Source organism: Labrus bergylta, chromosome 10, assembly GCF_963930695.1.
Source record: "Labrus bergylta chromosome 10, fLabBer1.1, whole genome shotgun sequence".
NCBI classification, from domain to species: Eukaryota; Metazoa; Chordata; class Actinopteri; order Labriformes; family Labridae; genus Labrus; species Labrus bergylta.
The window spans coordinates 758,010-785,787 of NC_089204.1; the positions used below are offsets into that span (position 1 = coordinate 758,010).

General features: G+C 39.9%; 1 protein-coding gene across 1 annotated transcript; it reads left to right on the forward strand.

The window, feature by feature from the left end:
• Positions 1-27,598, forward strand: LOC109999424 (NAD-dependent protein deacetylase sirtuin-1). The gene is made up of 17 exons (XM_020654466.3): positions 1-394; positions 806-928; positions 1,035-1,270; positions 1,382-1,534; positions 5,774-5,921; positions 6,000-6,079; positions 15,052-15,235; positions 15,345-15,872; positions 16,102-16,352; positions 23,588-23,963; positions 24,142-24,268; positions 24,431-24,533; positions 24,635-24,730; positions 25,188-25,290; positions 25,504-25,593; positions 26,636-26,774; positions 26,897-27,598. The coding sequence occupies exons 1-17, from the start codon at positions 55-57 to the stop codon at positions 26,934-26,936; spliced, it is 3,117 nt and encodes a 1,038-aa protein (XP_020510122.2). The 5' UTR covers positions 1-54; the 3' UTR covers positions 26,937-27,598.
• Positions 27,599-27,778: the final 180 nt, after the last annotated feature.

Here is a 27,778-nt window from a genome sequence, read left to right on the forward strand (position 1 = left end):
AGGAAGGCCCTGCACGCCCTGCACTGAACACTGCACTTGCGTTTACGGCTGAAGATGGCGGACGAGGAGAGCAGTCTTGGAACAGCCTTTCCTGGCGTATCCGAAATTGGAGAACCGGCCAAAAAGCGGTCGAAAGTCAGCCCGGCGACTGACTACGGTTTCGCCAAAGCAGACCACTTAACATGTGCCTCTGGGGTCACAGAGAGCTGGGAGGCGGGGGTAAATTGTATGCTGTTAGCGGAGAAGAAAGCAAAGCCGGCGATGGCGGTACAGCAGGCCACAACAGTGCCAGCAGGCGACAACAATGGACTGGAACTGCTGGACTCCAAGCAACATAGCGCCGTCGTAAAACTAAACGCCAGCTCGACACTGAAGGCAAACGAGGAGGGTGCTGGTAATAAAGAGACGTAGACGACTAACACTTATCACATTGTGTATTTACGCGATTCATGTTTTTCGAACTTCCGTATGGTTTGAACCGAAAGATACATTCATATTATCCGTGAATGTTTAACTAAGTAAATCTGTATCGGGAGGCGTCTGCCTCTCAAAAAGGGAAATGTATGTTTTCTTGTGTTGTCAGACTGACACACCTTGACAATATTTCACGATTGAAGTGATTCCCTAACGGCACGAAACTTTGGTCGCAAACAAGCGTTTGTGAGCCGAGTTACTTTTCCACTTTCACGTTGACATAAGATGTTGATATCACAGCGAGGTTGTTATTATTGACGTGAATTGTAATCAAAGACGACAGTCCTCCTATGTTTAACTTGATCCTAGTACAATTTTTCTTTCTGCTCAGAATATTTCGGACATGAGGATCTTATCACAAACGGGTTGCCTGACACCCCGGAGCACATCAACGAGGAAGATGACAGATTATCTCATGCAAGCTCTAGCGACTGGACTCCTCAACCGCAAATAGGTTTTTAACGTTGTTATTATGAGAAACAATAATTGGAAAACATGCATAGAATTGAAGAAAAGGTACGAAAGGCACGATGGGATGAAGTTGTTGTGTTCTTGTTCAGGTTCCTACAGTTTCATCCAGCAACACATCAGAGAGGCAGATCCTAGAGCTATACTGAAGGATTTGTTGCCTGAGACTGTACTCCCACCGGATTTAGACGACATGACATTGTGGCAGATCATCATCAACATTTCAGATCCTCCAAAAAGAAAGAAGCGAAAGGATATCAATACCTTAGAAGACGTGGTCAAACTACTTCATGAAAGTAAACGGATCCTCGTGTTGACTGGTGCTGGGGTATGCATTTTTATTAGTATCATAAAGTTGTGTTTTTTGAATTACCATGTATTATAGGAAACACAAATTTCAATTTTTAAACAAGGATTTGCTGTTTTGCTATTTTGGTAGGTGTCCGTTTCTTGTGGAATACCGGACTTCCGCTCCAGAGATGGGATTTATGCACGCCTTGCCATAGATTTTCCAGATCTTCCGGATCCTCAAGCTATGTTTGACATTGAATACTTCAGACGGGACCCAAGACCGTTTTTCAAGTTTGCAAAGGTTGGTTTATTGTCTCTTTTCTGTGCAAGTCTAAACTGAAAAATATACAACAAAAAATATTTGTCAACCCTTTCTGTTGTCCAGGTTTGTAATATACGATGTGATACATTATTACATTCTCTTGACATAATGAAAGATGCTCAATGTTTCTCCTACAATCCATTTGGAGTGGCGGCCCACATTGAGAAAGGCAAGAAATACTTAAAGTAATTCATGCACACTTGTTTTATTACACAAACTTTATTGACTGACACACGTATGGTTTGTCTCCGAGGCTGCACCACAATATGAATTTTGGCTGAGCCTCTTACCTGAAGAAATTACAACTCTTTCCTTTTCATGGCAAGATCACAACTTTATCCCTATTTTTTTTCATACTGATCATAGACTTATTTTATAGACTTATTTGCAAGTTACTTTACAGTTCAGCCACACTTATTTCCTAGTATGTTTTTTTTTTTTTTATTATTATTTTATTAGAGAAATGTCTTTGTATGGGGGTCTGGCGGTCTACCCCAGAACATTTTAGCACCAAAAAAAGCCTTTCCCTACAAGAGGTTGCACTAGACTTTCTTGTCTATCATTTTGACGGACAGGATCATTATAGAATATGACAGACAGGGTTCAGTCATAACCTATAATGATCCGCCATTTTCATTTCTTATATTTTTATGATAATGAGACATTGCCTATTTATTTATTAACTATTTATTTTAGCATTTGATTATCACACCGGCAATGTTGTCGTGCTGTGCTTAAGCATCATTGCCCCTCATTCTCCCTCCCCATTCCCCCGCTGACCTGCACGGCCTGCGGTCACACTGCTCCAGGACAAACCGGGCCTAAACGTCGTTATACAACACATGCTTTATGTTATTATGAAGCGTGCTCAGTTTACAAACAGGCGGACTTCAGAAAAAATGTAAAAAGGGACGTGCAGTCGTGTCCACGTCTCCACAGCGGAGAACAACACAGAGAACATGAAAGCTATTTTACTGACTGTGTCTTATTTTGAGTAATTTTAATCAGATACAGCCATAAAAAAAATAAAAGACACACGGTCGAGTCTGCATCCGCACATAGGAGAACATGACAGCTACTTTATGTCTTCACTTTAAGTCATTTTAGTCAGATACATCTAGAACACTCTGGATTTCTTCATAATGAACGCAGTCAACGTTGTTTACCCGCGTGCTTGTGCTAGTGCATGAAGTGTATTGTGCTGAAGCACACGTCTCCGAAGCGTGCCATGGCAGCGTGTAGATGGTGAAAACGAAGTTTTTAGCTTGATTTTTGTGCCTTGTTGGTGTCGTTTTGCGTTGCTGTTAATTTTGTTTACATGAGGTTAGAGCAATGGCAAATGTAACCAAACTAGTGCTGGTGTTAACAATGCTAACTGGAACTGTCTTCATTGTAGATAGGACAGTGGATAGAGTCAGAAATCGGGGAGAGAGAGAGTGGTGAATGACATGTGGGAAAGGAGCCACAGGTCCGATTTTGAACCCTGGAGGACTATGTCTGTGTATAGCCCCCTTTCCGACCAAAGGTCCCCAGAACTAAAAGGATCAGGGCCTTTTCTTCAAGGAACTAAAAAGTTCCAGTGGCACATAGTTATCAGTGTTTCCACCGCTGCCTGAAGTCCCGGGAAGTTCATGCGTATCAGGCTGTATTGCTTTGAATGTAGCTTAATTGATTAACAATTGGGGTTTCCTTAAAATGAGGGCTATGTTAGAAGATTTAAACTGGAAACCTCACTCCCCTAATTTTTTTAAAGATTTATTTTTTGGGGCTTTTTCGTGCCTTTAATTCAGAGAGAGGACAGAGTCGGAAACCAGGGAGAGAGCGGGGAACGACATGCGGAAAGGGGCCATGGGTGGAAGCGAACCCGGGCCTACCGCTCGAGACGAGAGTCTCAACACGTGGGACGCCTGGGAGTCCCTGCCACTGCGCCACCAGCGCGCCCCTCACTCCCCTAATTTAATGATACACTGAAGAAACACCTTTTAAGAAGATAAATGATATTAACCCCTGTCATGAATTTCTTAAAGTTCACAGTGTTTCCCCTAGGTTTACAGCATTGGGGGTGATGGGGGACACTCCGACATGCCGACACAAACACTTGAAGGAATTTTGGTGTTCATGGGTTACTTTTAATGACAGCTGTCCTTTTCTATCGGAAAGGTATTCTTCTTTGCTGGAGAAACTCTGGGTGAAGTCCGAGCGAAAAATTTGGCTGTTTGTTTCGGCTTTCATGGACAAGTCTATTATCAGCAGGTGGTCATATTTATCAAACTCAGAGCAAACTGTGAAATAAAAACACATGAAGTTAAACACAGCTGCAGCAAGGAATGCAGATGAACTGAGCAAACAAGTCATTGCGCAAAGATCTGAAGATAACCTACTTTCTCCCCTTTAATAATGTACATGAGTTTATCTCACACCAGTGCAGGTGGTGCCAATTAGAGGCTGACTCCTGCTCCTCTTCTCTCCCATCTCTGGTGTGTGGCACCCTTCCCCTCTCTCCCTCTAGCTTCACGTCTAATATTGTGGTAATAGGCACACTTAAAATATGGTCACAAATTAGACAACACTTTGGGTGGCTCTCCCTCCCTAAAGCGACGCCCATCTGTAATAATCACCTTTTTATACCAGCTAGGATTGACCCACGATTTGCATCTTTGGAGTCGAATGGCCTGTGCTGTCTGGGTGACTTATACGTTAATGATGTTTTTGCCAGTTTCGACCAATTTCGTTCTGCATTCCAAATTTAAATGGCTCAGACTTTTTTCGATATTTTCAGCTCCGTGATTTTGCTAGGACCCACTCACCGGCATTTCCTCATGTTCCAAACCCCAGTGGCATTGATTTGGCACTCAAGGCAAGAATCTTGCCCAAAGGTCAGGTTTCCTTCCTTTATGACCTCCTGTTCACAACTGACGAGTCCACGGTAAAAAAGATCAAGGCTGATTGGGAAAGCGAATTACAAACCAACCTTTCTGAGGATTTCTGGGAAAAGGCGCTTGGGGCTGTTAATTCTTCTTCTTGCTGCGCTAGGCTGTCTCTTATCCAGTTTAAAGTGCTCCACAGACTTCATTACAGCAATATAAACTCTCCAGAATATTTCCGGACACAATTGATAAAACTTGTGGTAGTTGCTCTCAGGCTCCTTGCAACCTGACTCATGTTTTGGTCCTGTTCTAAATTAGTTAATTATTGGCAGTCCTTCTTTAAGTCCATCGCCGACATTTTAGGTATAAACATCAATCCATCCCCACATATAGCTATTTTCGGTAGGTCTCCTGAAGATCTTGCCACCTCGACCACTCAGGACAATGTTATTGCGTTTGTCTCTTTAATTGCCCGCAGGAAAATCCTTCTCTTATGGAAATCTTCACAACCTCCCTCCTTCAAAGCATGGCTGCACGATGTCTTATTTCTCCTTAAGTTGGAGAAAATTAAATTCCCTCTTAGAGGGTGCTCTGATAGGTTTTACACTCACTGGAGACCTCTGCTTCAATATTTTGGGAAAGTCTCACCTGACGTGGTATTGTAGTAGTACACCTTCGCCTGCTGATAGTGATCCTGTCCACTCGTGCCTGTTTTTAATTTTATGTTCTGACCATACTTCTTTCTGTGCGCGGGTTCTTCAGCTGCTTAGGTGGTAGCCTGGATGTGAGCAGCTGTTGTCTTCCCTTTTGTTGATCAAGTTGAGCAGTGTGCGTGAGTGATTTTGTCTCTTTTACAGGTTATACTGTTTTTCCTATTTACCTATGTGGTATGCTCATAACGACTTTCATTCCTGTCAATGTTGTTTGTTCATTTATTTATTCTTTTTTTTTTGTTTATGTTTGTCTCGTCAATTTTTATTATTATTTATTTGTTTTTTGTATTTTATTTATTTTCTCTGTGAAGTTTTCCAATCTTGCACTTTTATTCTTGTCTTTAAACTTGGAGGTCTATTTGTTGGTCTGGGAGGGTTGTTTACAGGGCGAAGGGATACTGGGTTTTTGAATGTTTCTGAGGGAAAAGAAAAATGTTGACTGTATCCCATTTGCACTGTATGTTTTGAACTTGCTTTAATAAAAATATGTTGATTTAAAAGAAAAATAATGTACATGAAACAAGTCTTGACAGTTGAATAGGTTATACTCCAGATGCGGCTCTGACTGTATACAGAGTGGCATGGTGCACTTAAAATAATACTTGTGTAACATTGTTGAATGTGTTCTTTATTTTCAGGAGATATACCCTGGTCAGTTCCAGCCATCACCTTGCCACAGATTTATATCCATGCTTGATAAACAGGGGAAGCTGCTGCGCAATTACACACAGAATATTGATACACTGGAACAAGTAGCCGGAGTTCAGCGGATTATCCAATGTCATGGTGAGTGATTGTGCTTACTCAATTTGGTAACTTTTTATTTTAGTCTGTCGAAAAGTCATTAATAAGTTTGAATTTCAGGGTCGTTTGCAACTGCATCCTGCCTTGTCTGTAAACATCAAGTGGATTGTGAGGCTATACGGGAAGACATCTTTAACCAGGTATTTATCCATTACAAACTGATTAGAGATAAGACTTTACACTACACTCCTACACTACTAAATGCTGCATCAATAGACATTGCTACTATTTGGAAAGTCCAAGCGCATCCCATGCATACCTTTTGGGGTGACAAGTGCATATTGACCATCAATTTTCTGATAACATGCTGCATTCTTCTTGCCATCAGTTCAAGTCCCTGTGCCTTTTTAGCACCCCCAAAACATTAGAGATCCACCTCACAATGCTTCACAATTAGGAATGTTGCACATTTTGTGAAAGGCCTTTCTGATTTCTTTCCAAACAGCGTTTATGATTGTGCACATAATGACAAATTTTGATTTCAGAAATCCAAATTACTTTGTGCGTGAAGTTCTGAGGCTTGTCTAGGTGCTGTTTGGCATATTGTAAGTGTGGTGTTTTGTGGCATTAACACGTTAATGGCTTTGATTTGACAACATGACCGCTTCTTTGCACTGTAAACTAGTGCTTGGCGATATATCGTGAAGCTTGATTCGATTGATATTTAATTAATGCTTTATATGGAAAAGGGAACATCGATTTTATTTTTTAAACTACTTCAAAGTTTTCTCGCGATATTTCGTTGCTCCGCAAGATTTCCGCGGCAGCGGTTGTTGCACGGAGACAAAAGGGGCGGAGGAGACTCCACACTTGCCGCTGAGTAGCCTAGCGACCAACACAGAAGAGAAAGATGCGAGCGAGGCCGAATTACTTCCCAAAAAAGGGCACATAAGGCAGGGCTCGACGTTGGCCCGGATGAATGATTGACAGAGTTCTGGCCAGCTAATTGCACGTTCAGCTAGCAGCTTCACTGCTGTCACTTTCGCGAGCACGCTCGCTACACTCGAATTGTAAACGAATCGCACACAGATTTAAGCGCAGGTTTTCTCTACTAAAACACATGTTTGGTAAAACGGTTTTAAAACCATCAGATCCCGACAAAAAATCACGGAAAAGTTTTGAGTGACAGCTGGGCATGACAAAAACAGAAGGGAAAAAAGTTTAAGCCACAGTGGCAGACAGCTGGAGGAGCAAAGTTAAAGTTAAAGACTAGATCATGGTAAAGATAAAAGTTATTCACAAAGCATCTTAGCCCTAAAGTCAAGATCTAAGGATGAAGAAGAGAAGGAGAGATTCCAGATCTATCACAGCCTCATATTAATATCAGATTAAGTAGACTCTTACAGTTGCAGCATGGTGAATAAACATGAGCACATAAATATAAGAGAAATACACAATATTTGATATAATTAGAGCTCAATAAATGAAATAAAAGTTGTAATTAGGGCCCGAAGCACTGACAAATGCGTAGGACCCTATTGGAACTGAAAGGATTATTATTATTCTTCCACCACTTCATTTTTGACCGCTTGAACGTGTGTGAAAACTCACCAAAATTTCCCCAAAATTGTCCCCCGCGGGAACTTGGCGTATGAAAATGGTTCAGTGCACGTACATTGTAAAATGGCTCTACGGCGCCCCCAAACGTGAGTTAGGGCACTGCACTTAACCTACAGCCACGAAAACTTTATACACGCGTCTTGGTGAGACAAACAAAAAGTTACATTATGACGATACTTTTAAACGTACAGGAAGCTGACATCTAGTGTTCAATCATATTATGATTTCTCATGCATGATACGGGGCCTGCCCTGAACACATAAATCACAGCGCCACCTGTTGACAACAGGAAGTTACTTCTACTCAATTAGCATTAGCCATTGCTACACGGTAGCTCAATTCCCCCTCAGAATTGGTGTGGACCATGCTAACACCTTGGCCATACAAGACTTTCAAGCTCAAACGCCTACGTCCAACGCTGTTGCCATCAAACAGGAAGTAGTTTTTTCACGGGCTTAACATAGTCGTTCAGTCCCGAAACTTCGTACATATGATCCTGGTGGTAAAGTCAAACATTTGATACAGTTTAAATAAGTGGGCGTGGCTTAATGGTTCAGTGGCGCCCCCTACAGTATTTCAAACATTCAGCCCCCGCAGCACGTTAAACCTACTGTTCTGAATTTTAGTATGTGTATCCAACTTGACAACACCTACAATAAACCCTCTTGCACCCATGCTCATTATCCAACAGGAAGTCCACAAATCACATCGCCATAACAGGAATTGGCTGTAACTCTTGCTAGCTAACGGCTAACTAGCTAAACTTATAAAACCGTTAGCCGACATAAATGTTACTATTTTCTGGACGGCGTCGCGGGCTCCATTTGGTACCCGACATGCTATCATGTCGGGGAGAGGGGTTAATAATGCTATCAATTCAAGATAGTTCAAAATTTCTCATGCATGATACAGAGCCCGTCTTAAATTAAGGCAATGATGCCATCTTGTGGTGACTATCCATGATTTAAATATTCTAATTTAGAGTGTGGTTCCAATTTGTTCCACAAGGAGGCGTAACCTCCAAGTGAGACAGCTCAGAGACAGAATATAAAAAGTCCAGAAAAAAAACATTACATAAAGTTTTAAATTCATTTGCATTTGAACAAAGGAAATAAGTATTTGATCCATGCAAAACATGACTTAGTACTTGGTAGGGTGACCCTTGTTGGCAAGCACAGAAGACAGACGATTGTTGTAGTTGGTAACCAGGTTTGTACACATCTCAGGAGGGATTTTGGTCCACTCCTCTTTACAGATCTTTTCCAAATTCTGAAGGTTTCGAGGCTGTCACTTTACAACTCCAACTTTCAGCTCCCTCCAGAAATGTTTTATAAGGATAAAGGTCTGGAGACTGGGTAGGCTACTCCATGACCTTAATGTGCTTCTTCTTGAGCCACTGCTTTGCTGCCTTGGCCGTATGTTTTGGGTTGTTGTCATGCTGAAAGACCCATCCACGACCCATCCTCAGTGTTCTGGCTGAGGAAAGGAGGTTATCGTCCAAGATCTTACAGTACATGGCCCCATCCATCGGCCCCTCAATGTGTGAAGTCATCCTGTACCCTTAGCAGAGAAACAGCCCCAAAGCATAATGTTTCCACCTCCATACTTGACGGTGGAGATGGTGTTCTTGGGTTGGTATTCAGCATTTCTCTCCCTCCAAACACAACAACTCCAGTTTATGCCGAAGAGTTGAATTTGGTCTCATCTGACCACATCACCTTCTCCCAAGCCTTCTCTGAATCATTTAGGTGTTCACTGGCAAACTTCAGACGGGCCAGTACAGGGCAGCTGTGGCTCAGTTGGTAGAGTTGTTGGCAGTTCGATCCCCAGCTGAGCAACATGTCCGTTGTGTCCTTGGGCAAGACCCTTAACCCTGAATTGCTCCCACTGCTTCAGTGGTGGTATATGAATGGATTAGTTAGTTCTGATGGATGATACTACATAGCGATCACTACCATCAGTGTGTGAAAGGGTATGAATGGGTGGGTGTGACATGTGGTGTAAAAGCGCTTTGAGTAGTTGGAAGACTAGAAAAGCGCTATATAAGCTACAAGTCCATTTACCATTTACAAGTGCCTTCCTGAGCATGGGTACCTTGCGGGCACCGCAGGATTTAAATCCATTATGGTGCAGTGTGTTTCCAATGGTTTTCTTGCTGACTGTGGTCCTAGCTGCCTTGAGATCATTACAAAGCTCCTCCCTTGTAGTTCTGGGCACAAGGCAAGATCTTGCATGGAGCTCCAGACAGAGGGCGATTGATGGTTATTTTAAATTTCTTCCATTTTCTTATAGTTGCACCAACAGTTTCTCCTTCTCACCAATCTTCTTGCTGATGGTCTTGTAGCCCATTCCAGCCTTGTGCAGGTCTACAATCTTGTCCCTGATGTCCTTTGAAAGTTCTTGGGTCTTGCCCATGATGTTGGAGTGGTTGGAAAGGAAAAGATTGATTCTGTTGACGTGTCTTTTTTACCCATAACGAGCAGTGATTGGGAGTACTTTCCTAAAGTGACAGGACTAATCTGAGTGCCTCCCGGGCACATAACCAGTCTGTGGGAGCCAGAATTCGTGTTGGTTTGTAGGGGATCAAATACTTATTTCCTTAGATCAAATGAATTTATAACTTTATACAATGTTTTTTTTTCTGGATTTTTTTTAATATGCTATCTGTGTTTGTTAAAATAAAGGTACCATAAAAATTATAGATCGCTCACTTCTTTGTAATTGGTCAAACTTACAAAATCAGCAGGGGATCAAATAATTATCCACTGTATATTTCTGTGCATATTGTGTTGAAATATGGATAAAATGTTGTTTTTGAAAGAAAAGAAAACAGAAATACATAAATGGATGTATAAAAATAAAGACAGGCAGAAGCGAAAAATAAAGCTAGTCCGAAAGCATTCAGCCGTTGGATGCAAACTTAGTGTCAGTGTGTTCTAGTGATCAACATATTCCATTGTGCTCTGCACGTTATTTCATCAAAAGGCGTGGCTATGGCGTGCGTTGAAAGTTTGATGTGCATTTTGGCAACTTGCCAAAAAAGCTAATGGAGATATCTCTGCCATGTAGTGTTCAATCATATTAAAATTTCTCATACATGATACGGGGCCTGCCCTGAACACATCCATGATCCACATTTTTTGCTTAGTCACAGCGCCACCTGTTGACAACAGGAAGTTACAGCTTCTCAGTTAGCATTAGCCATTGCTACAAGGTAGCTCATTTCCCGCTCAGAATTGGTGGGGACCATTCAAACACCTTGGCCATACAACACTTTCAAGCTCAAAAGCCTACGTCCAATGCTCTCGTGATACGGATGCATCATTCGCCGTCAAACAGGAAGTGGTTGTAACTCTCATATACTTGGTCTGATCTGCCTGAAATTACACATGTATGATCAGGGTTGGCCTCTGAACACAGACATAACAATAGTCAACTTTAACCATAGCACCTCCTACTGCAAGGAATAAGTACTACACAATGCTCAATTTGCTCCATATTTCATAGCTATCATGACAGTGCCAGCCTGAACTGCTCTACGTCAAAATTTTCTGTGATCTTCATTACGCTGCCTATTTCAGCATACCATAGTACGACTTTTACACATATCGAACTGCACGGCCTGCTGCTTAGCCATGCTCCGCTGCTGCTGAACTCCCGCAGTCGCAACACACCCCGACATGCACAGGGGTGTGAGGGCCCTTCATCACCGCTTGCAGTTTTAATTTAATCTTGCATCAGAATCGTTCAAGAGTAAATTGGTGGCTGTTATACTTTAAATCAAAAGTAATGTTCCTGGGCCAGTGATTACAATAGTCGGGCCAGTGATATTTTCTTTATAAAGTGGAGATTCAGTTTTATAGGCTACATTTCTAAACTTTAATACGATAAATATCGTATCGAATATCGACATTAGGCAAAAAAAATATTGTGATATCAAGTTTAGGCCATATCGCCCAGCACTACTTTAAACCTGAAAAAACTAGAGAATAAAGCATATATTAGAATAATTTTGCTATGAACACTAAAAACAGTTGCAAGTTCAACTAATTTTGCAAATTCACTTTCCTGCGATGTCATTGACAAAATAAAGCCTAAAAAACATCTTTTATCCCAACATTCTTTAAAAGCTGCCACAAAATTAAGACATTTTAGGCCGCAACAATCACAATTTAAAGCAGCAAGTCATAGATGAAATCAATATCCACCCAGGAGGATGTCATCCTTGGTATTAAGTATCAATTCTCCACTTACAGATCACCAAACAACACATTTTTAATTTTCTATTGTCTGAATTAAACCTACAGGCATTTGCAGGGATCTTGACAGGCCAACTAGAACCCTGCCCTTACCCCGAATCCACTTCAAATAGGGTGATTAACTAGAAAGCTATGAACTAAGTGTGTAGTTTATAAACACTATGTTTCCCTTTTTTGTTTCAAAGACCCAGTAGAAGAAGCACTACTTGTACAATTGACTAAAAAGTAAGATGCATTATTAAACAGGAAAACAATAAACTTGGGACAACTGAATTTAATTGGGCTAATGGGTGTTGGTGGTATATCAGCTCATGTTATTGTTTGGCACATATCAACAATCTTTTCTCGTCATTATCTGTGCTCTTCAGGAACAAACAGCGTCTGTGTGTGCAGGTGATTTTTGCCTGTCTTTAAATGATCTTTTTATGTTTTTATATGGATAAAAACTGTCCAATTTCCATGCAAATGAGCCTTAATGCAAAAATGACTTAAGAAACACCGCTGTTAACAGCCATGCTCGGTTAAGGCAATATTACTTCCATCTGCTAAGAGTAAGTTGTAACTTTGCTGCAGTACAAGATATGAAACGCTCAAGATTTTTACTGATCATGGTAACAATTCCAGCTCTGGACAATCTAAAAGTAAATTGTCTGTAAATAAAGTGTTAATATAGCCTTACTTTGACATAGCTATTATTAATTTAAACAGGTTTAGTCGGTCTAGGCTAGCCGAGGCTCAAACTTGGCATGGTAGGGCATACACTTTCCACAAATGGAGGTGGTCTGGACCCATGGCACCCGACAGCCAGGGATGGGAGAGTTACTTTTTCTGGACAAGCTGCTTGACTCCAGTAAGGAAGATAAGTTATAAATTTATTGATACCGGTACTGTTTATCAATACCGATACTTATTGATACTACTTTCATTATTTGGTGTAAAAACTAAACACATGACATGAAAATGTCTAATGTATGCATGTTGGCAGCACGGAGCAGCAACATAAAAACGGTCCTTTAGTCCTGCAACCTGATGTAAAGCTGCAGGTAACAACACTCTGGTAAATCATTGAAGTCAATGAGCACCATCTCTCTGTTAACAGTGACAGGGTGACAGCTGTCTCGTATGAAAGATCCTCTGCAGGCTGCAGAGGCAGCGGTTAGGAGCAGAAAATAATTATTTGATCAGAATCTTGTTAATGCAAACTATTTTATTAAATTTGACAACGTAATAAGAAGCAGGTTGTAATTGAGTGACTGCTCTGCTGTTTGGCCGACAGCAGCACTTATGGAAAGCCCTGCATTGCAAAAGAGGGACGAACGTAAATACTGATAAGAGCACTGTTTGTCCATGAGCGTAACGGTACTCCCAGTACCGGCCAATCATGTACCGGTACCAAAAGGCAACAGTGTGGCTCAGTTGGTAGAGTCGGTCATCTCTCAACTGTAAAGTTGGGGTTTGGATCCCCAGCTCCTGCAGCCACATGTCCGATGTGCCCATGGGCAAGACATTTACCCAAAGTTGCTACTGCTGCTTCGTCGGTGGCTTATGAATAGAATTAGTTATTTCTTACGGTTACTTTACAGCAGCTGCTCTGCCATCAATCTGTGAATGGGTAGATGTGACCGGCTTAATATGTGATTTTTCACACTTAAATGTAATAGAAATCAAGTATATCCTCTGAAAATAACTCTTGTGAGTCATGACTGTCTACAATGGTTGTAACACCCAAGTCCTGCTGTCTGTGATGTTGTCCAAGTCGTATCTACACCGTGTTCACATGGACAGGATGCCTGGCCGGTGTAAAATTAAGGGACTAGAGAAAAGAAGAATAACACACTGTACTCACTGATTATTTGATTGGCATGTAAGCCTTTTCAGATCAGGGTCATTTTGTGTAAATTTAAATGCAGTGTGAAGCTAAGAGCAAACCAAAGAGCACTAGCATTAGCATGCTAACACAACAATGCAGCTCTAGTTGTTTTGGTTTCATGCTGGTGCTCAAGGGCGACATCTGCTGGATCAAAAAGTTGCATTTTCCTCCTTTAAGAGCTGTGAGTAGCAGGAGACGACAAAAGCGCTGTTCAAGTCCAGTTACAATTACCCATTTACCAAGTATGGATGGCTCATCTCCACAATAATTATCAAGAGCAAACTGAGATCCTAATTATGAAAAACAATCTAGTAATCATGAGACAAGAGGTCTTTTTGGTGTATGTGAGCAATGGGTTTCAGTTATGAAACGACGGATCATTTTTAGATTCTCCGATTTTGGATTTTAAATTGAATATTTAAAGAACAAAATATACATTGATTGTCTAGCTCATATCTTCACCTTATTCCATGTTTTGGACAAGAGTCCCAACTTAAACACAGTTATCAATGAAACCAGCAAGACTAATGTCAACAGCAAGGTAGTGCTTCTGTATTACAGTGGTTCCCCCCCCCCCTACAAAATTTCAAAAATTAAGCCACATTTGGTAGGCATAGGTTTCACATCTAGACCTACAGGAGGAAAAAAACTATTGGACCCTTATTGTGAACCCCACCAAAAGACACAATTCTAAATTTAGATTCAAAAACAGTATTAATGGCTATTTCCAGGAGCCTTTAACAAACTCCTTCTAGTGCCTTATTCAGATCCATATAAAATAAATTGCCATATTAGATGTCTTGCCATGAAACAGGAAGCTGCTGTAACAAGCTGTTGAAATTGATCCAATGCCAATTTTCATTAATACCAATACTTTCTGAATAACAGAGTTTTATTAAGAACCGATTTTCTCCACACGTGAAGAAGTGAGGCTGTATGTGTCTGGGAAAGCTCTGTTCAGTACTCCGCTTTCACTCCACCACAGGCGATAGGTGTGTGTTTGTGCTGTTCTGAGCTCAGCTCACCAGTCAGTGGGAATGCCAAAAATGTGTTTACTTTCATGGTGAGAAGCAAAGACTGTTGTTGCTTACATTTTAGCTGCTAGTCTAGCTAGAGCAAAATATGGCATTATTTTACTTACATCCCCCAACAGTCAGGATGTAAAAGACGTTTTAAACCCACCTAGCAGGGGAGCAAACATGTCCAAGTTTGGCAAAGCGTCTTGCCAACAGACATGCCAACTTTTTTAAAGAGCAACAGGTTGGTTTATTTTGTGGTTTGTGTAAAGTCTATTTAAGATGTCATACAAATCCAGACCCCAATCATACACACCAAGGCCCCAACCTTAATAAAGATGATGTTTCAATGTCATTCCATTAACACAATGTTTATTTAAAATTGTAATAAAATCACTGTTCTGCAGGATGTCCCTCATTGTCAACAATGTCAAGACATTCCTCTGGCAATAATGAAACCGGACATTGTCTTCTTTGGAGAGAATCTTCCAGAAATGTTCCACAGAGCCATGAAGCAGGACAAGGATGAGGTGGACCTATTGATAGTCATTGGCTCTTCACTTAAAGTCCGACCAGTTGCCCTCATCCCAAGTATGTCAAGTTTGAATGGATCAATTTTTTGTTTTCTTTGAACATTTCTTTACTATTCCAGTTTGTCTATACATTCAATATATATGACCGTGTGCTTCATCCTGTGCAGACTCTATTCCTCATGAAGTGCCTCAGGTCCTGATCAATAGGGAGCAGCTCCCTCACCTCAACTTTGATGTGGAGTTACTTGGGGACTGTGATGTAATTGTCAACGAGATCTGTCATCGGTTGGGTGGAGACTTTGAGCAACTCTGTTATAATACTGCAAGACTCTCTGAAATCATAGAGAAACCCCCTCGGTTATCAAATAAGCTACCAAGTGAGGCCTTGCCTGGTAAGAGCAATGCAGCACAGGAGGAGCAGAAGAAAATCAGTACAGACACAGTAACTCCGCCTTCAGAGGAGACGCAGAGTCCAAATGTCACAGAGGCTGCTGGCAATAGTACAACATCTCCAAGACCTTGTTCAAATGCTCAGTGTCCATGTAAAGAGACAGCAGAGCCTTCAGAGTGTTCAACAGAAGATGCACTTAAAGAGACGGCGACTTCACTAAAGAGCCAAGACTCCAACATTGAAAGTCGAAGACGATGCTGGATGACTCATATCAACAAAAGTCCAATCAGCAAACGCCTTGAGAGTAAGCTTTAGACAGTGATAGATATAGAAATATTTTTTGTTATTCATGTATTAATTTAATAAGTCTTTACTCAGAAAACATTGTTTATTACCTCATACAGCAGCCAAGTACATGCTTATCCAAATCATTATAAATGTCAGTCATAAAGTAGGTGACAAATGGATTTCGTGTAATAGATTTTCTCCAAATATTGATTTTTAACTTTTATTAATTCATTTTTGTCTTACAGCAGGACATTACCTTTTTCAGGCACCAAATCACTACATCTTCCATGGGGCAGAAGTTTACACTGATTCTGAAGATGAGACATCAAGCTCCTGTGGCAGTGATAGTGAAGTCTCAAGCGCAGTTGAGATGGATGAAGACAGTGAGACAGAGGAAGTCACACTTGCAGTGGATGAAGAGACATGCCTCAAAGACGCAATACATCAAAGTAAAGCTAATGAACCCACAACATGTATGCAGAAAGACCATGCATCTTAAAAGACTCAGAGCTCTCCACACCTTTAAGAGTAAAGTACCCATTACCTGGCACTAATTATATGTATATGTGCGTTTCGTATATTTTTGACGATACAATTATTTTTCATAAAGTTGCAATTGATTGATAACTTAATGTGAATAAGCAGCAAGCTTGTTTCTTGCTTGTGTGTTTTTTTTCCCCTGTCCAATTAGGACCCATGAATTCAGTCCGTAATCCCACACACTAATTACAATTTCTTCATATTTGTTTATTTTCATCTTATCTCATTTTGCTCTCACTTTCAGAGATGTATTAAACTCTTACCTTTTTAGGATGTACAAGGAATCAACACTAGATAGGCCATTTATTCTTAAATTGCTGTCATTACAAGTAAAGGCAACAGATTTGTTAGTCTATAGTATATCAGATTTGGTTTATGAGCTTTTTCACGTTACCTTTAACAAACAGATATTTTCAGCTTAAAACCATTTAAATTGGGACTACTATGAATTTTAGACACGTTCGTTGTTAACTTCACAATACTTAACATATTTTGTAATGTACAATATAAAAAGTTAGGCTGTACCCCTTCATGAGGGTAAATGCTGTAAAACAAGATTTTTTTTTTTCAATTTAATTTTCACCAAAGAACACTTGATAAACATTCTGGTTGTCACAATCTTTGTATGCTTAGCTTCTTTATATCCTGAAAAAATTACAATGGCCCAAGTGTGTCCATCGGACATCTGGCAGCTGCCATTTTAATGTCAATCCTCTTAATGTAACCCTATGCAAGAAATACTCATGGAGTAGATGTTATTTCTTTCCTGTTTAAGTTTAAAATCAAGGCTTTTAAATATGTTCAATGCGTTGACATCAGAAAAACTGACCTTTCCCCCCTCTTAAAACTGGTTTGGCTAAATCCGGTATAGTATAGAATAGGTTCAACAGATATACAGTCAAGCCAATGTGTTAATGAAGTACTACAAAATGAACTTGCTATTTTTAAGTTCAAGTTTTTTTGACTTCTGATGAAGAAAGTTTTACTTCATGTAAATGTTACCCTCACTAAGGTTGTAAATTTACATATAAAAAAAGCTGTCATCTGGGACTCATTTATAACTGGGTGTGCAAAAGAAAATGGGGCCTGTCATATGCCATTTCCCAGGTAAAGTGTGTGATTTAAAATCGATGGTAAATTGTGCAACAGTAAGCAAACTGACCTAGGCATACATTCTGGAGGCAGGGTCAATTGGTGACACAGACGGTGAGGTGCTGAATTGAAGCCAGAATGTATATTAACGTGTCACATTTTATTTCACTAAATATCAAATCCACATCATCACTAGCATTACAAATTGCAGTTTAATCTATATGCATGCATGTAGTTAGCCATTTTCCATGAATAACTTAAATATGGAAATATATAGATGTTAAAAAAAGATTCCGCCACATTTCATCAGCGTGGTCTCACCATTATCCCAGAATGTAGGTGACTGGATGGTAGCCTACTAATGTAAACACTTATGTAGAAATCCAAAGTAGAATAGAACAAAAACCATAGTGCCACCAGTTTTTATATTTATTTATCTCTTAATATCCTTAATGAATCATTTAGTGTGATATTTAGTTTTAATAAAGATAACTGGGCTGTAAGACGCACAGAGACACGGCATGGCTGTCACATATCTTTCCTTTTCGTTAGTCAGCACATCATCACCTTGCACGTATTGTGTAGATAAGTAAAGTTTGGAAATTAAGTCAGGCAGGTTACACAATCATTAGCAGAGGTGCTGCTTGTCAACAGTCAAGGCCGGCAACTTCTTGGGGCCCGAGACAAACTTTTAACCAAAGCAGGGGCCCAAAATGTGGCCTAAATTTGGCAATGATCTCCCTTCTGACAGCACTCACTCTTCTTGACCTGCTAAGCGTTGCACCCATTATTGCTGTGAGAGTTTGTCAATAAAGAAAAATAAGGAGGAATTATCTGTCAATCGAAGAGAAAAAAGAGGAGGAGCGTCAAGACACTGGCAGACTTGATGGTGATGAACACCAGTTGGAGGGCCCCCCAAAATCTTTTTGCCTAGGGTCCTAATAGACTCTAGAATTGCCCCTGGGCATTAGATGGTAAATGGACTTGAGCTTATATATCACTTTTCTAGTCTTCCGACTACTCAGAGCGCTTTTACACTGCAGGTCACACCCACCCATTCACACACTGATGGTGGTCAGAGGTAACTAATCCCATTCATACACTGCCACCAAAGCAGAGGGATTGGGAGTTGGGTGGCTTGCCCAAGGACACATCGGACATGTTGCCCAGCTGGGGATTGAACCCTCGACCTTCCTGTTGAGGTGACGACTCTACCAACTGAGCCACAGCCGCCCATTAGGCCTATATTTACTTGTAATTGGTGCACACAGAGTTTGTCAGGATAACATGGCCAAGAATTAAAAGTTGTCGTTCATTTATTAAACTTCTGATTAATAATATCCTAGACATAAGGGAGACTGTGGACTGATATTAGCACTCTGATATTTATGAAGAAATCAGTATGGGTCCCGTAAATGTAGATACACTCGTGCGTACAATGATGAATGTGAATTGGGCAGCAAGGCGGTGTCATTCTCTCATTTTACTTTTCTTTGAGACCCTCCTGCTGCAGTAAACAAACAATATTCTCTTCCTGACTTCCACCTTGTTCACGAGCACATCCATTTCTGGGTCAGAATGTTAATTGACTTCCTCCATCTTCTTAGTCTATGAGCCAGTCCAGATTTGCCACGGAAGGCAAAACTTAGTAATCATTTTTGAAAATGGCGTTAGGTTTTAGGGTTTTAATTAAACACAGTCCAGCAATTTGGTCACAGTACTTTGTTAAAAGTGATGGTGCTGCTCGAGTAGTGTGCCATCTAGTAACCTACCTGGTAGTGTTTGCCCACTGCAAGTTACCAATGGTATGCACCCTTCAAAGGCAAAGTGCCTACACAATCTGTCAGTAGACAGTCCCTACTATCTGTGCTGTATACTGTTAGTACCTACTGTCCAGTAGGCGCGCACAGTGGGCAGATATTTGTTCCTACTTTGTCTGATTCATTCAGTGTGGAAGTGCCCGCCTCATGTTATTGACACTCCAACTCAGATGTGATCTGCACGATGGCTCAGTAAATAATACAAAACTTCACATTGCATGTAAACAATTTAATAACTTAACATTTGAAAGGCACGTTACCCAAACCAGCTGCATCCATCCTTGATTTTGTTTTTTCATCCTCATTTGTTTTGATTTAGAGGCGCACGTGAAGTGATGTTTTACATTTAATTTCGCACAGCATTGTGGGTGTTGAAATAAAACCCATTTCCTGGAAGGATGCATCCAAACCATACTGCACAAAACCTGGAGGTTAGTATCCATACTGAAATGTTCAGTCTACTGAGTTGGACCCCAAAAATGGCCACTGAATGACCACGAGGGTTCAGTCTACTGAAAAGTCCGCACTCTCATGAGCGAGGATCGAGGAAATAACTGAGGAGCTATGAACAAGAGGTGCATTCGAATTGTCTTTTTTTGCTTAGGAAGGTTCCTAACTGAGTGAAATGACCCCCACAATTCCTTGCGGCCGCAACATTTAAAGCGACTTGCGCATACGACCGTTCAAGAAAACTAACGATGACTGACTGAAGGAATTGTGGGGCGGTATATCTTATCTCCTTTGGTAAAGGATGGTCCAGTGTATCCTATGCTAAAGGAGGTTATAAAGGAAGCATTGACCCACCTTTCCTTAGCTTTTAGAACATTTTGAACAGACCCGCCCCCGTCTCGAATATCACTCATTGATTAGACGCTGCAGAGGATCAGACTTCAGTGAAACTTATCAACATCAGCTGGATTTAATAATGGAGAAAAGACTGTAAACATCCGTCAGTTTGTAAAGAGTCGGTCTGTGACGAGCTGGGATTAAAAAAGTGTTTGACATGAGGATTAACAACAATGTTTTTTAAAAACAATAAAATGGAGGCCGACCACTCCCGAGTTATATTTGATTTGATTTCCGATTCACCATCAAACAAAAAGTCCGTTAATTTTAAGTGTTATAGTCTAACCAAAGGATCATAAAAGACTCTTTAATTATTATCACTCACGATTTGCCCTTTTTAATTTTGAGAATGACATCTGACAGAGTGTGAGTCGTCTGTCAGTAACTAACGCGTTTTACATTAATCATGATCATTAGCCTAATGATCGTAGGGTTTGAAAATGTTATGTGTAAAAACGTGTAGGCCTACATAATTAATCTGAAATATGTTTTGTCTTACGCTAAAAACAAAGGTTATTAAAAGGTAAAAATGGATTACAAGATTTGAAAAAATGCATACGTACATGTTAAAAGTCATTGGGACAGTGGAAAAGTAATTATATAGTGAAAATACAGTTAATTGCTAAAAGAAAAAGTTAATTGAGTTAAAAAAAAGAGACCCCACTATATTTTTTAAGCTGAATGTGTCTAAAATAGCTATTTAAAGCCAAATTTCAGTGCACTGAGCTTGTTACAATGTTATTGACATACTCAATCAGGTCACTAGAGGGCGCATGGCGCTCGTGAGGAGCATTAGAGAGGCAAGTATGGAGGACTAAAAGTGCCTAAATGAAATATATAAATATATAATTAATTAAATCATTAAATGTGTCATCAATTATTTAATATTGGAAATAAATCAACAAATATATAAATAAATGTGTAATTATTTAATTAATTAAATTCATGTGTTATTAAATAATTAAATAATTATTTAAATGTGTCATTAATTATCTAAAATTTGTAATATATAAATAAATAAATAAATAATTTATGAAATACATAAATAATTAAATAAATGTTTAAATAATTATTTTAAATGTTCATTCATTCTATGTAAAAACACATCTATTTATTCCACTATTTATTTAATTATTTCATGTTTCCTGCTCCAGCAGTGCATCATGAAATAATTTTATCTGTCATCCTCTCCCATCAAACTCAGTGGGCAATGTAAATGTAATATTAGTTACAGAGAAGATGTATGTTTAATATGTAAAGGAAACCAAGAATAAATCCTGCAGCCGAGCTGAACGCAAGTCTAACTTCGTTTCCTCTTTGTATTTACAAACAGATAGACCACTGCAAGGTAAAGACACACTGGCACCCCTAGGCCAGGTCGGGTGAGCAACATATGCATCCTGTTTTGTGGAAAATTTGATCCAAATAAAAAATTGTCAATAAAACTGAGACATCCTTAGTGTTTATAAAATACAGAGTTTACTCTCAGAATATCAGTTTGTTTTAGCAGACTGCAGGTTGTTCTTCATGTGCAGGTGTTTGTTTTCAGGTACACAGACTAAACATCGTTACTGTGTGTATTTTATTAGAAATAATACAGTGTGTATTTGTGCGGACATAAACAGCTGTTAAAGCTGACTGACAGCTGAGCGAGGATCAGCTGATGTCATCATCACAAACAGACGTCGATTCACCTGATGCTACAGAGGAAAAGACGTCTACTGTCTCTTAATTCATATTGCCTCATTCCTCTCTCCTCTGTTTTGTTTCCTCGTGTCACTCCATGAATCTCTTTTGGGAGGGACTAAGATGCAAGTGGAGGAGGCAAGTGGAGGACACTTGGATGCAATTAAGGGAACTGAGACATAGGCTACCCACAGTCTACAAAGCACTCAGCCATGATATCCTTAGTAGACCGCTCTTGTTGCATTGAAATGAGATAATCTAGCCTACAGAGGATTTAGCACTTGCATCAACAGTTGTCCCCAGCTCTACACTTTTGCTCCTGAGGGCGCACTCACACTAGGCAATCTGTAGCCTATGTGCCTATAAGCACACTTTACCCCGTTCTGTTTGTTTGACTACTGTGAGTGCTCCGATCCGTGCTCAAGCACTGTATACACTTCCTTGTCACTGGCCCGCTTGGAAGAGGTTTGCTTCGGCACGGTACAGTTCATGCAAGAGCACAAGCACAGGTACACAACATGGACAGCCTCCATTATCGAGAAATCCCGGAGTATTAAACCTGTATCTGACAAACATTTTCATGGGCCCTCCGAAGAATGCAGCCCCTGAACTGGGAGTTCAGAATTAGGCAGTGACAGATAATAGGCAGGGTAAGATGTCCTACTGCTGGTATGATTGGATTGCCCTTGCCTAATTGTGAGTAGCCTATACCGCAGTTAATGACTCAAGTCAGCTGCCCCTAAATTTAACGTATTCTGATGGAGCATTTACATGCTCCGGACTCCAAAGCCAGCAAGATTAACAGACAATTGGAATAAATAGTGTCAAATGTAGTAACAATTTTGACAGTGGATTACTCAAAAAGTACACAGTAAAAGTACTCTAGTTCTTGTACATGAAGTCTAAGAAGTACTAAGGCAAACTATGTCAGGAGAATAATAGTGTACTGACTTTGATGCCTGTTTTTACCAGACATCATCTGCACAAATCCAATTTAACACTATCTGCAAAAGGGACATAGTTCTCTTTATTCAGGTTTTCCAGGCGAGGAGTGTTTATAAAACTGATCATGTTTAGTTTAACTTGAAGCCAATCACTTAAGTGTATTGTCTACTCTTCGCCCATGCTAGAAGCTAAAACAGACCCTACTCTTGAAAACGGTAGCTGATTGTGAAGGGGTTTATTGCCTACTTGAATGGAATTGCAATAAGTAAGCAGTTTATATCAGATTAAAATAATAAGATGCTTTCAAAACAGAAATGCCAGTGACAGGCAGTTTTCTCCTTGTGGTGTGATTTGAATTAGTCTGCCAAAAGGTTCTGCAAGTGGACTCTTGTCTAGCTAAGTGTAACACACTGTTACACAGCGTTCCTATTTCTGAAAGAATGAGAGAAGTTCGTTCCGAAGTCTTCATCTCCACCCTTTAGAGGTTCAGTTTTATCCCCCCCCCCCAAGCTTTCTTTGTTCAGCAATCATTCATGGATGAATTAAACACAAACAGGAACAAAAGGAAACATAAGCTTAAACTGAATAGGTTTAAAACTGAGGCTTTGTGGATACTGTGAGCATTGAAAGCGATTCTATTTTTCCAGTCTTAATGATTAAAAATATGACGGGGGGCAGCAGCCCTGTTACGACATGTCGTAAAATTTCACTCAACAGCAGACGCAAACTGAAACGTACTCCACTACAGATACTCCAAGCTTGGACTGTAAATATTACGGCTGTAAGTCGTCTATCTTAATTTTTATTTTTGTTCTTGTACTTATCTAGTTTCGCTAGGCGTCATAAAATACGAATTATGATAATGGATGCCCTAGAAGATGACATTTTAGATTTTAAAGACGACCAAAACCACAACTATTGTGCAAACATCAGCGGCAGAACCCGCACTACACGAAGCCAGGGGACGGATTCAACGGATGCCCAAGCGCCCGGCAGTCTGTCGGTGCCAGGTGAAACCCCGGGGTGTAAGCGAGGGACTTTGTCTGACAGTAAAGGACTGACAAAGTTTACAGACTCGGATAGAGACTGTCAAAGCAGTAAAGTCAGAGAGACTGCTAACATGGCTCCGCCTTCTACTGTCGATGGAAAACGTACTATCGACTCTCCTTCCAAATTCCGTAAGTTCACGTAAAGCAGGCAAAGTGACAACAAGGCCTGGTTTCTTGTAGTCATATTCGTCCTCCCACAACATTACACCTACACATGCAGATCGACTGTAGGAATGTTGGCCCCGAAACATTGATTGTATTTTTATGCGTCATTGTGACCCTCACCGGCTCTCCTCTCTCCGCCCAGTTCTGAATGCAATGGCTGTAGAAGACTACCGGAAAAACCACTGGCCAAACCTCGAAAAGGCAATTGATCGTCTGTTGCTTTACAATCCAACAGACCACATCTCTGTTTCTTATGCTCAGATATATAGGTAAGACAGATGAAGAGTTGGGTGTTTACAGACCGCATAGCTGAGCTTGGCCAGGTTTTTCCCTTGTGTGACTTCTTTAGCCTCGAGGAGACCCCTTTAGATGACATATGCATCACTGTTGTTTATTAGTCAAGGAGTTTCTCCTCTGCCTTGTTTTCCTAGTTACGTCTACAGGTGTGTTTGTCAGCAGCACTCAGAGCTGCTCTACAATGATTTGATAATGAAAATAACAAGCCATCTGCAACAGGTGTCAATCCATCTAGAAGTAAGTACACATATATACACCTGTAATCTGCATATGTTATTAATATATAATAAAGAAATTAGAAAATGTCAAATTGACTGAGACCAACTATTGTTTTCTAGGCTAGCCCACCAGGGAATGTCATCGAGAACTTTAACGATGCTCTAACCCAATACACAGCTTCTCTACAATGTATAGTTCCTGTATTCATGTACTTGGTAGGCATATTTTTCATTTGTCTTTTTTTCCCCCAAAAATATCTGTTGTTAAAGCAACATAGAATATTAACTGAATATCCTAGAATGCTCTATGCCACCAAGCCCATTCTTTATTGTTGCTTGTAAATAACTTTGATAGAGAGAGACAGACAGACTGATAGATAGATAGATAGATAGATAGATAGATAGATAGATAGACACAACACTTTGATAGCAGCAATCCTGTACAGCAGCGTAACAAAATGTGGTTAAATATATACAAATATATTCCTAGTTATGTACTTAAAAGAAAATCTGGTTGTGCGAGATTGAGAGTGTGAAAGTGAAAAAGCAGCTATGATACAGAAGACATTACATTGTTGTTCAGTGAATGAATAGATAAACAGTTGTGGTGACTGAATGAATATATACAGTTTTGTACAGCCTTATCATTTTCTTTTAATTTGAATCTTTTCAGAACAAGTTCTACATCGAATCAAAGCTCAACAGCGACCTAAGAAAGGATCTGATGAAGTTGTTTGCTGATCAAGTTGCAGAAAAGCATGTGAACACACTGATGTGTGAGTGTATTGCTTCATTTGAATTACCTATTCTTTTGAATAAAATCTTACTTTTCCCATTTCAAGGATGGATTATTGTGTTGGCCCAATTTGCTGCTGTTACCAATCCTGGAATTTTGGTTGATAAGGGATATGCACCAACTCAAGAATTGATTCCTTTCTAATGTAAATGCTTTCTGAAACATGTGGTTTAACTAATTTTTTCTTGTTTAGCTCTTCTCATCAAAGCTCATTCGATGCCTTTTCAAGTACAGCCATCTACAATGGCCAGCGTGGTTAAAGGCCTCTACAGCCTACAACCAGGTGAGCTATATTCTATGCAAACCTCTGCTTTAAGCTTAGTCAATTGAGATGTCTTATTTTCATGTAAATGCATTAAATTATAAAGAGAGTATCTATATTAAATAATAATATGACAATATACTTTATTAGTCCCACAAGGGGAAATTCAATTTTACACTCTGTTGTTGAACATGAACACACACAGAGGCTGAAATACACACACATGCACAAACGGGATCCTATGGACATGCACTAATAGAGAGCATAGAGAGGGGGCTGTGAGTGGAACCCTCCAGCTACCAGACCAATTTCCAGACTTGGTCCGCACCGGGACTTGAACTGGCGATCATCCGGTGCGCAACCCAAGCATCTAAGCAGCAATATTGCATTGAATTATGCAAGCATGCTTGAAAAAATCCACAAAAACCTGTGTAACACCACGATTCAGAATAGGTCTGATGCAGGCCTTGATACAACAGATATTGCTGCTGTAAACTGCAACAAGTGTGAAAATGATCTCTGGAGCTTTTGGCAGTGGTGACTGGAGTTGAAGGAACTATGTCCTTGCCATGACAAGCAACACACCTTTTCTGAATAAAAAATGCAATCCTTGAAGAAGTTTCCAAAGTCGCAGTTGCACAAAATTTGGCAATGCAAAACTAATATAAATTATAAGCCTATCTAATATAAAATAATATAAATAAGCCAGTATTTCAGAAGAGTGGCTGGTTGAGCAGACTGCCAGGATGGCCAAATTGTTTGTTGGATCAATGCTTTGTGAAACATTATTAAAAAAGAGTTTAAACAAGCTGTACCTTTTATATTGTCATGCTAATTTGTTAAGTACTGTGGCTTACTTCAGGTCCTGATAAATGGACCCTTGAAGGTTGGTCTCAGAAGGGTTTGTTGTTACTCTGTCATGCAAGATATTACAGGTTGTAAACTATAGATTGCTTTCACAAACCTTAGGTATGTTCACTTTTTGATTGTTTGACGGCCTACTTTGTGGCCTCTGGTGCTTTCTAACAAGAGTCTTATTGGAAATGTTGGTATCCTCTTTCAGAGTGGGCAAAGTTAGCCCCAGCTCTCTTCTCTGGGTTTATTCCCCAAATCAACCCACCAACTGAGGAGTCTCTGCTGTCTGACTATGCTGCTTATGACAAGAAGCTGCAGATGGAGCTGTCAATGAATGGATTTCCCCGGTCAGTTTTTTTGGGCTTCTGTCTTGGCTAGTTACAAATCACAGAACAAAAAAACCTAAATAACACTTTTCAGTACACACTTAACTGAAAGTCACTGATTTGCTGTGGGTTTTCTTTTCCAGAGGTGACCAGTCTCTGAAACGGACCAGTGATGACTCCTGATAGCAGAACCACCTTCAATAGAGTTGTTGAAGATCTACTACTGTGCCTCCTACATATTTATCACATGCAAGGTGGCTCAATGCAATAGTTGTAATATTGACAATGTATCAGTTTAACATCACTTGAAGGGTAATAATACTCTGTGAACAACAAGAGATTATGATGACAGTTTTGAGCAGCTTCATTTACTGCACTAAAAAGAATCCTCATAAATCCAGCTTCAGTATTTGTGGGATGCTGCTGAGATTGTTTTCTTCACTGTCTAATCTGAAGAGTGCCTTCAGTCTCTATTCAGATCAGAGATCCTTGTGAAGGATAGGTTACTATCAGTAAACCACCCCTAACCTTTCAAATTGATTTTCTTTTTATTGACTGGGCAAATCAAGGCTTTTTATTGCTGCTTATACTACTGTCAATGTGAAAAATACAAATGCCTCAGATTCACACGTTATGTCTGTAATGCAGTGACAACACTTAGTCTAATTTCTTTCAAGACTTGTTTAAGTGCTGTAAACCGCTGACATCAAGTACGATTTTGTTCTTCATAATGCCTTTACTTCACCAGGTTTCCTGTTTTCCAAAGAGGATTTGTAATACATGTTTTCTTTTATGTATTTATCTCACTGAGCCATTTTCATTGTATTTAAACTTCAACATTCTGAGATTTGGTTGGAACAGTTTGTTCTTCAAGTGGAATTGAAACACTTAAAAGCAAATATAATAAGCATTTATCTTGCTAATTTTTAATGCTGTATTTATTTTTTTAACCACAGCTGTTGAAAGGGTACATTGCCATTAGGTAATGTATGTATTGCTATTGGAAATTAATAACTGCAATATTA

Coding starts and splice junctions, on each gene's coding strand:
- LOC109999424 (XM_020654466.3), top strand. CDS start 55: ATGGCGGACGAGGAGAGCAGTCTTGGAACAGCCTTTCCTGGCGTATCC. Junction 6,080..15,051: donor GGGAAGACATCTTTAACCAG/GTATTTATCCAT, acceptor ACTGTTCTGCAG/GATGTCCCTCATTGTCAACA. Junction 15,236..15,344: donor ACCAGTTGCCCTCATCCCAA/GTATGTCAAGTT, acceptor CATCCTGTGCAG/ACTCTATTCCTCATGAAGTG.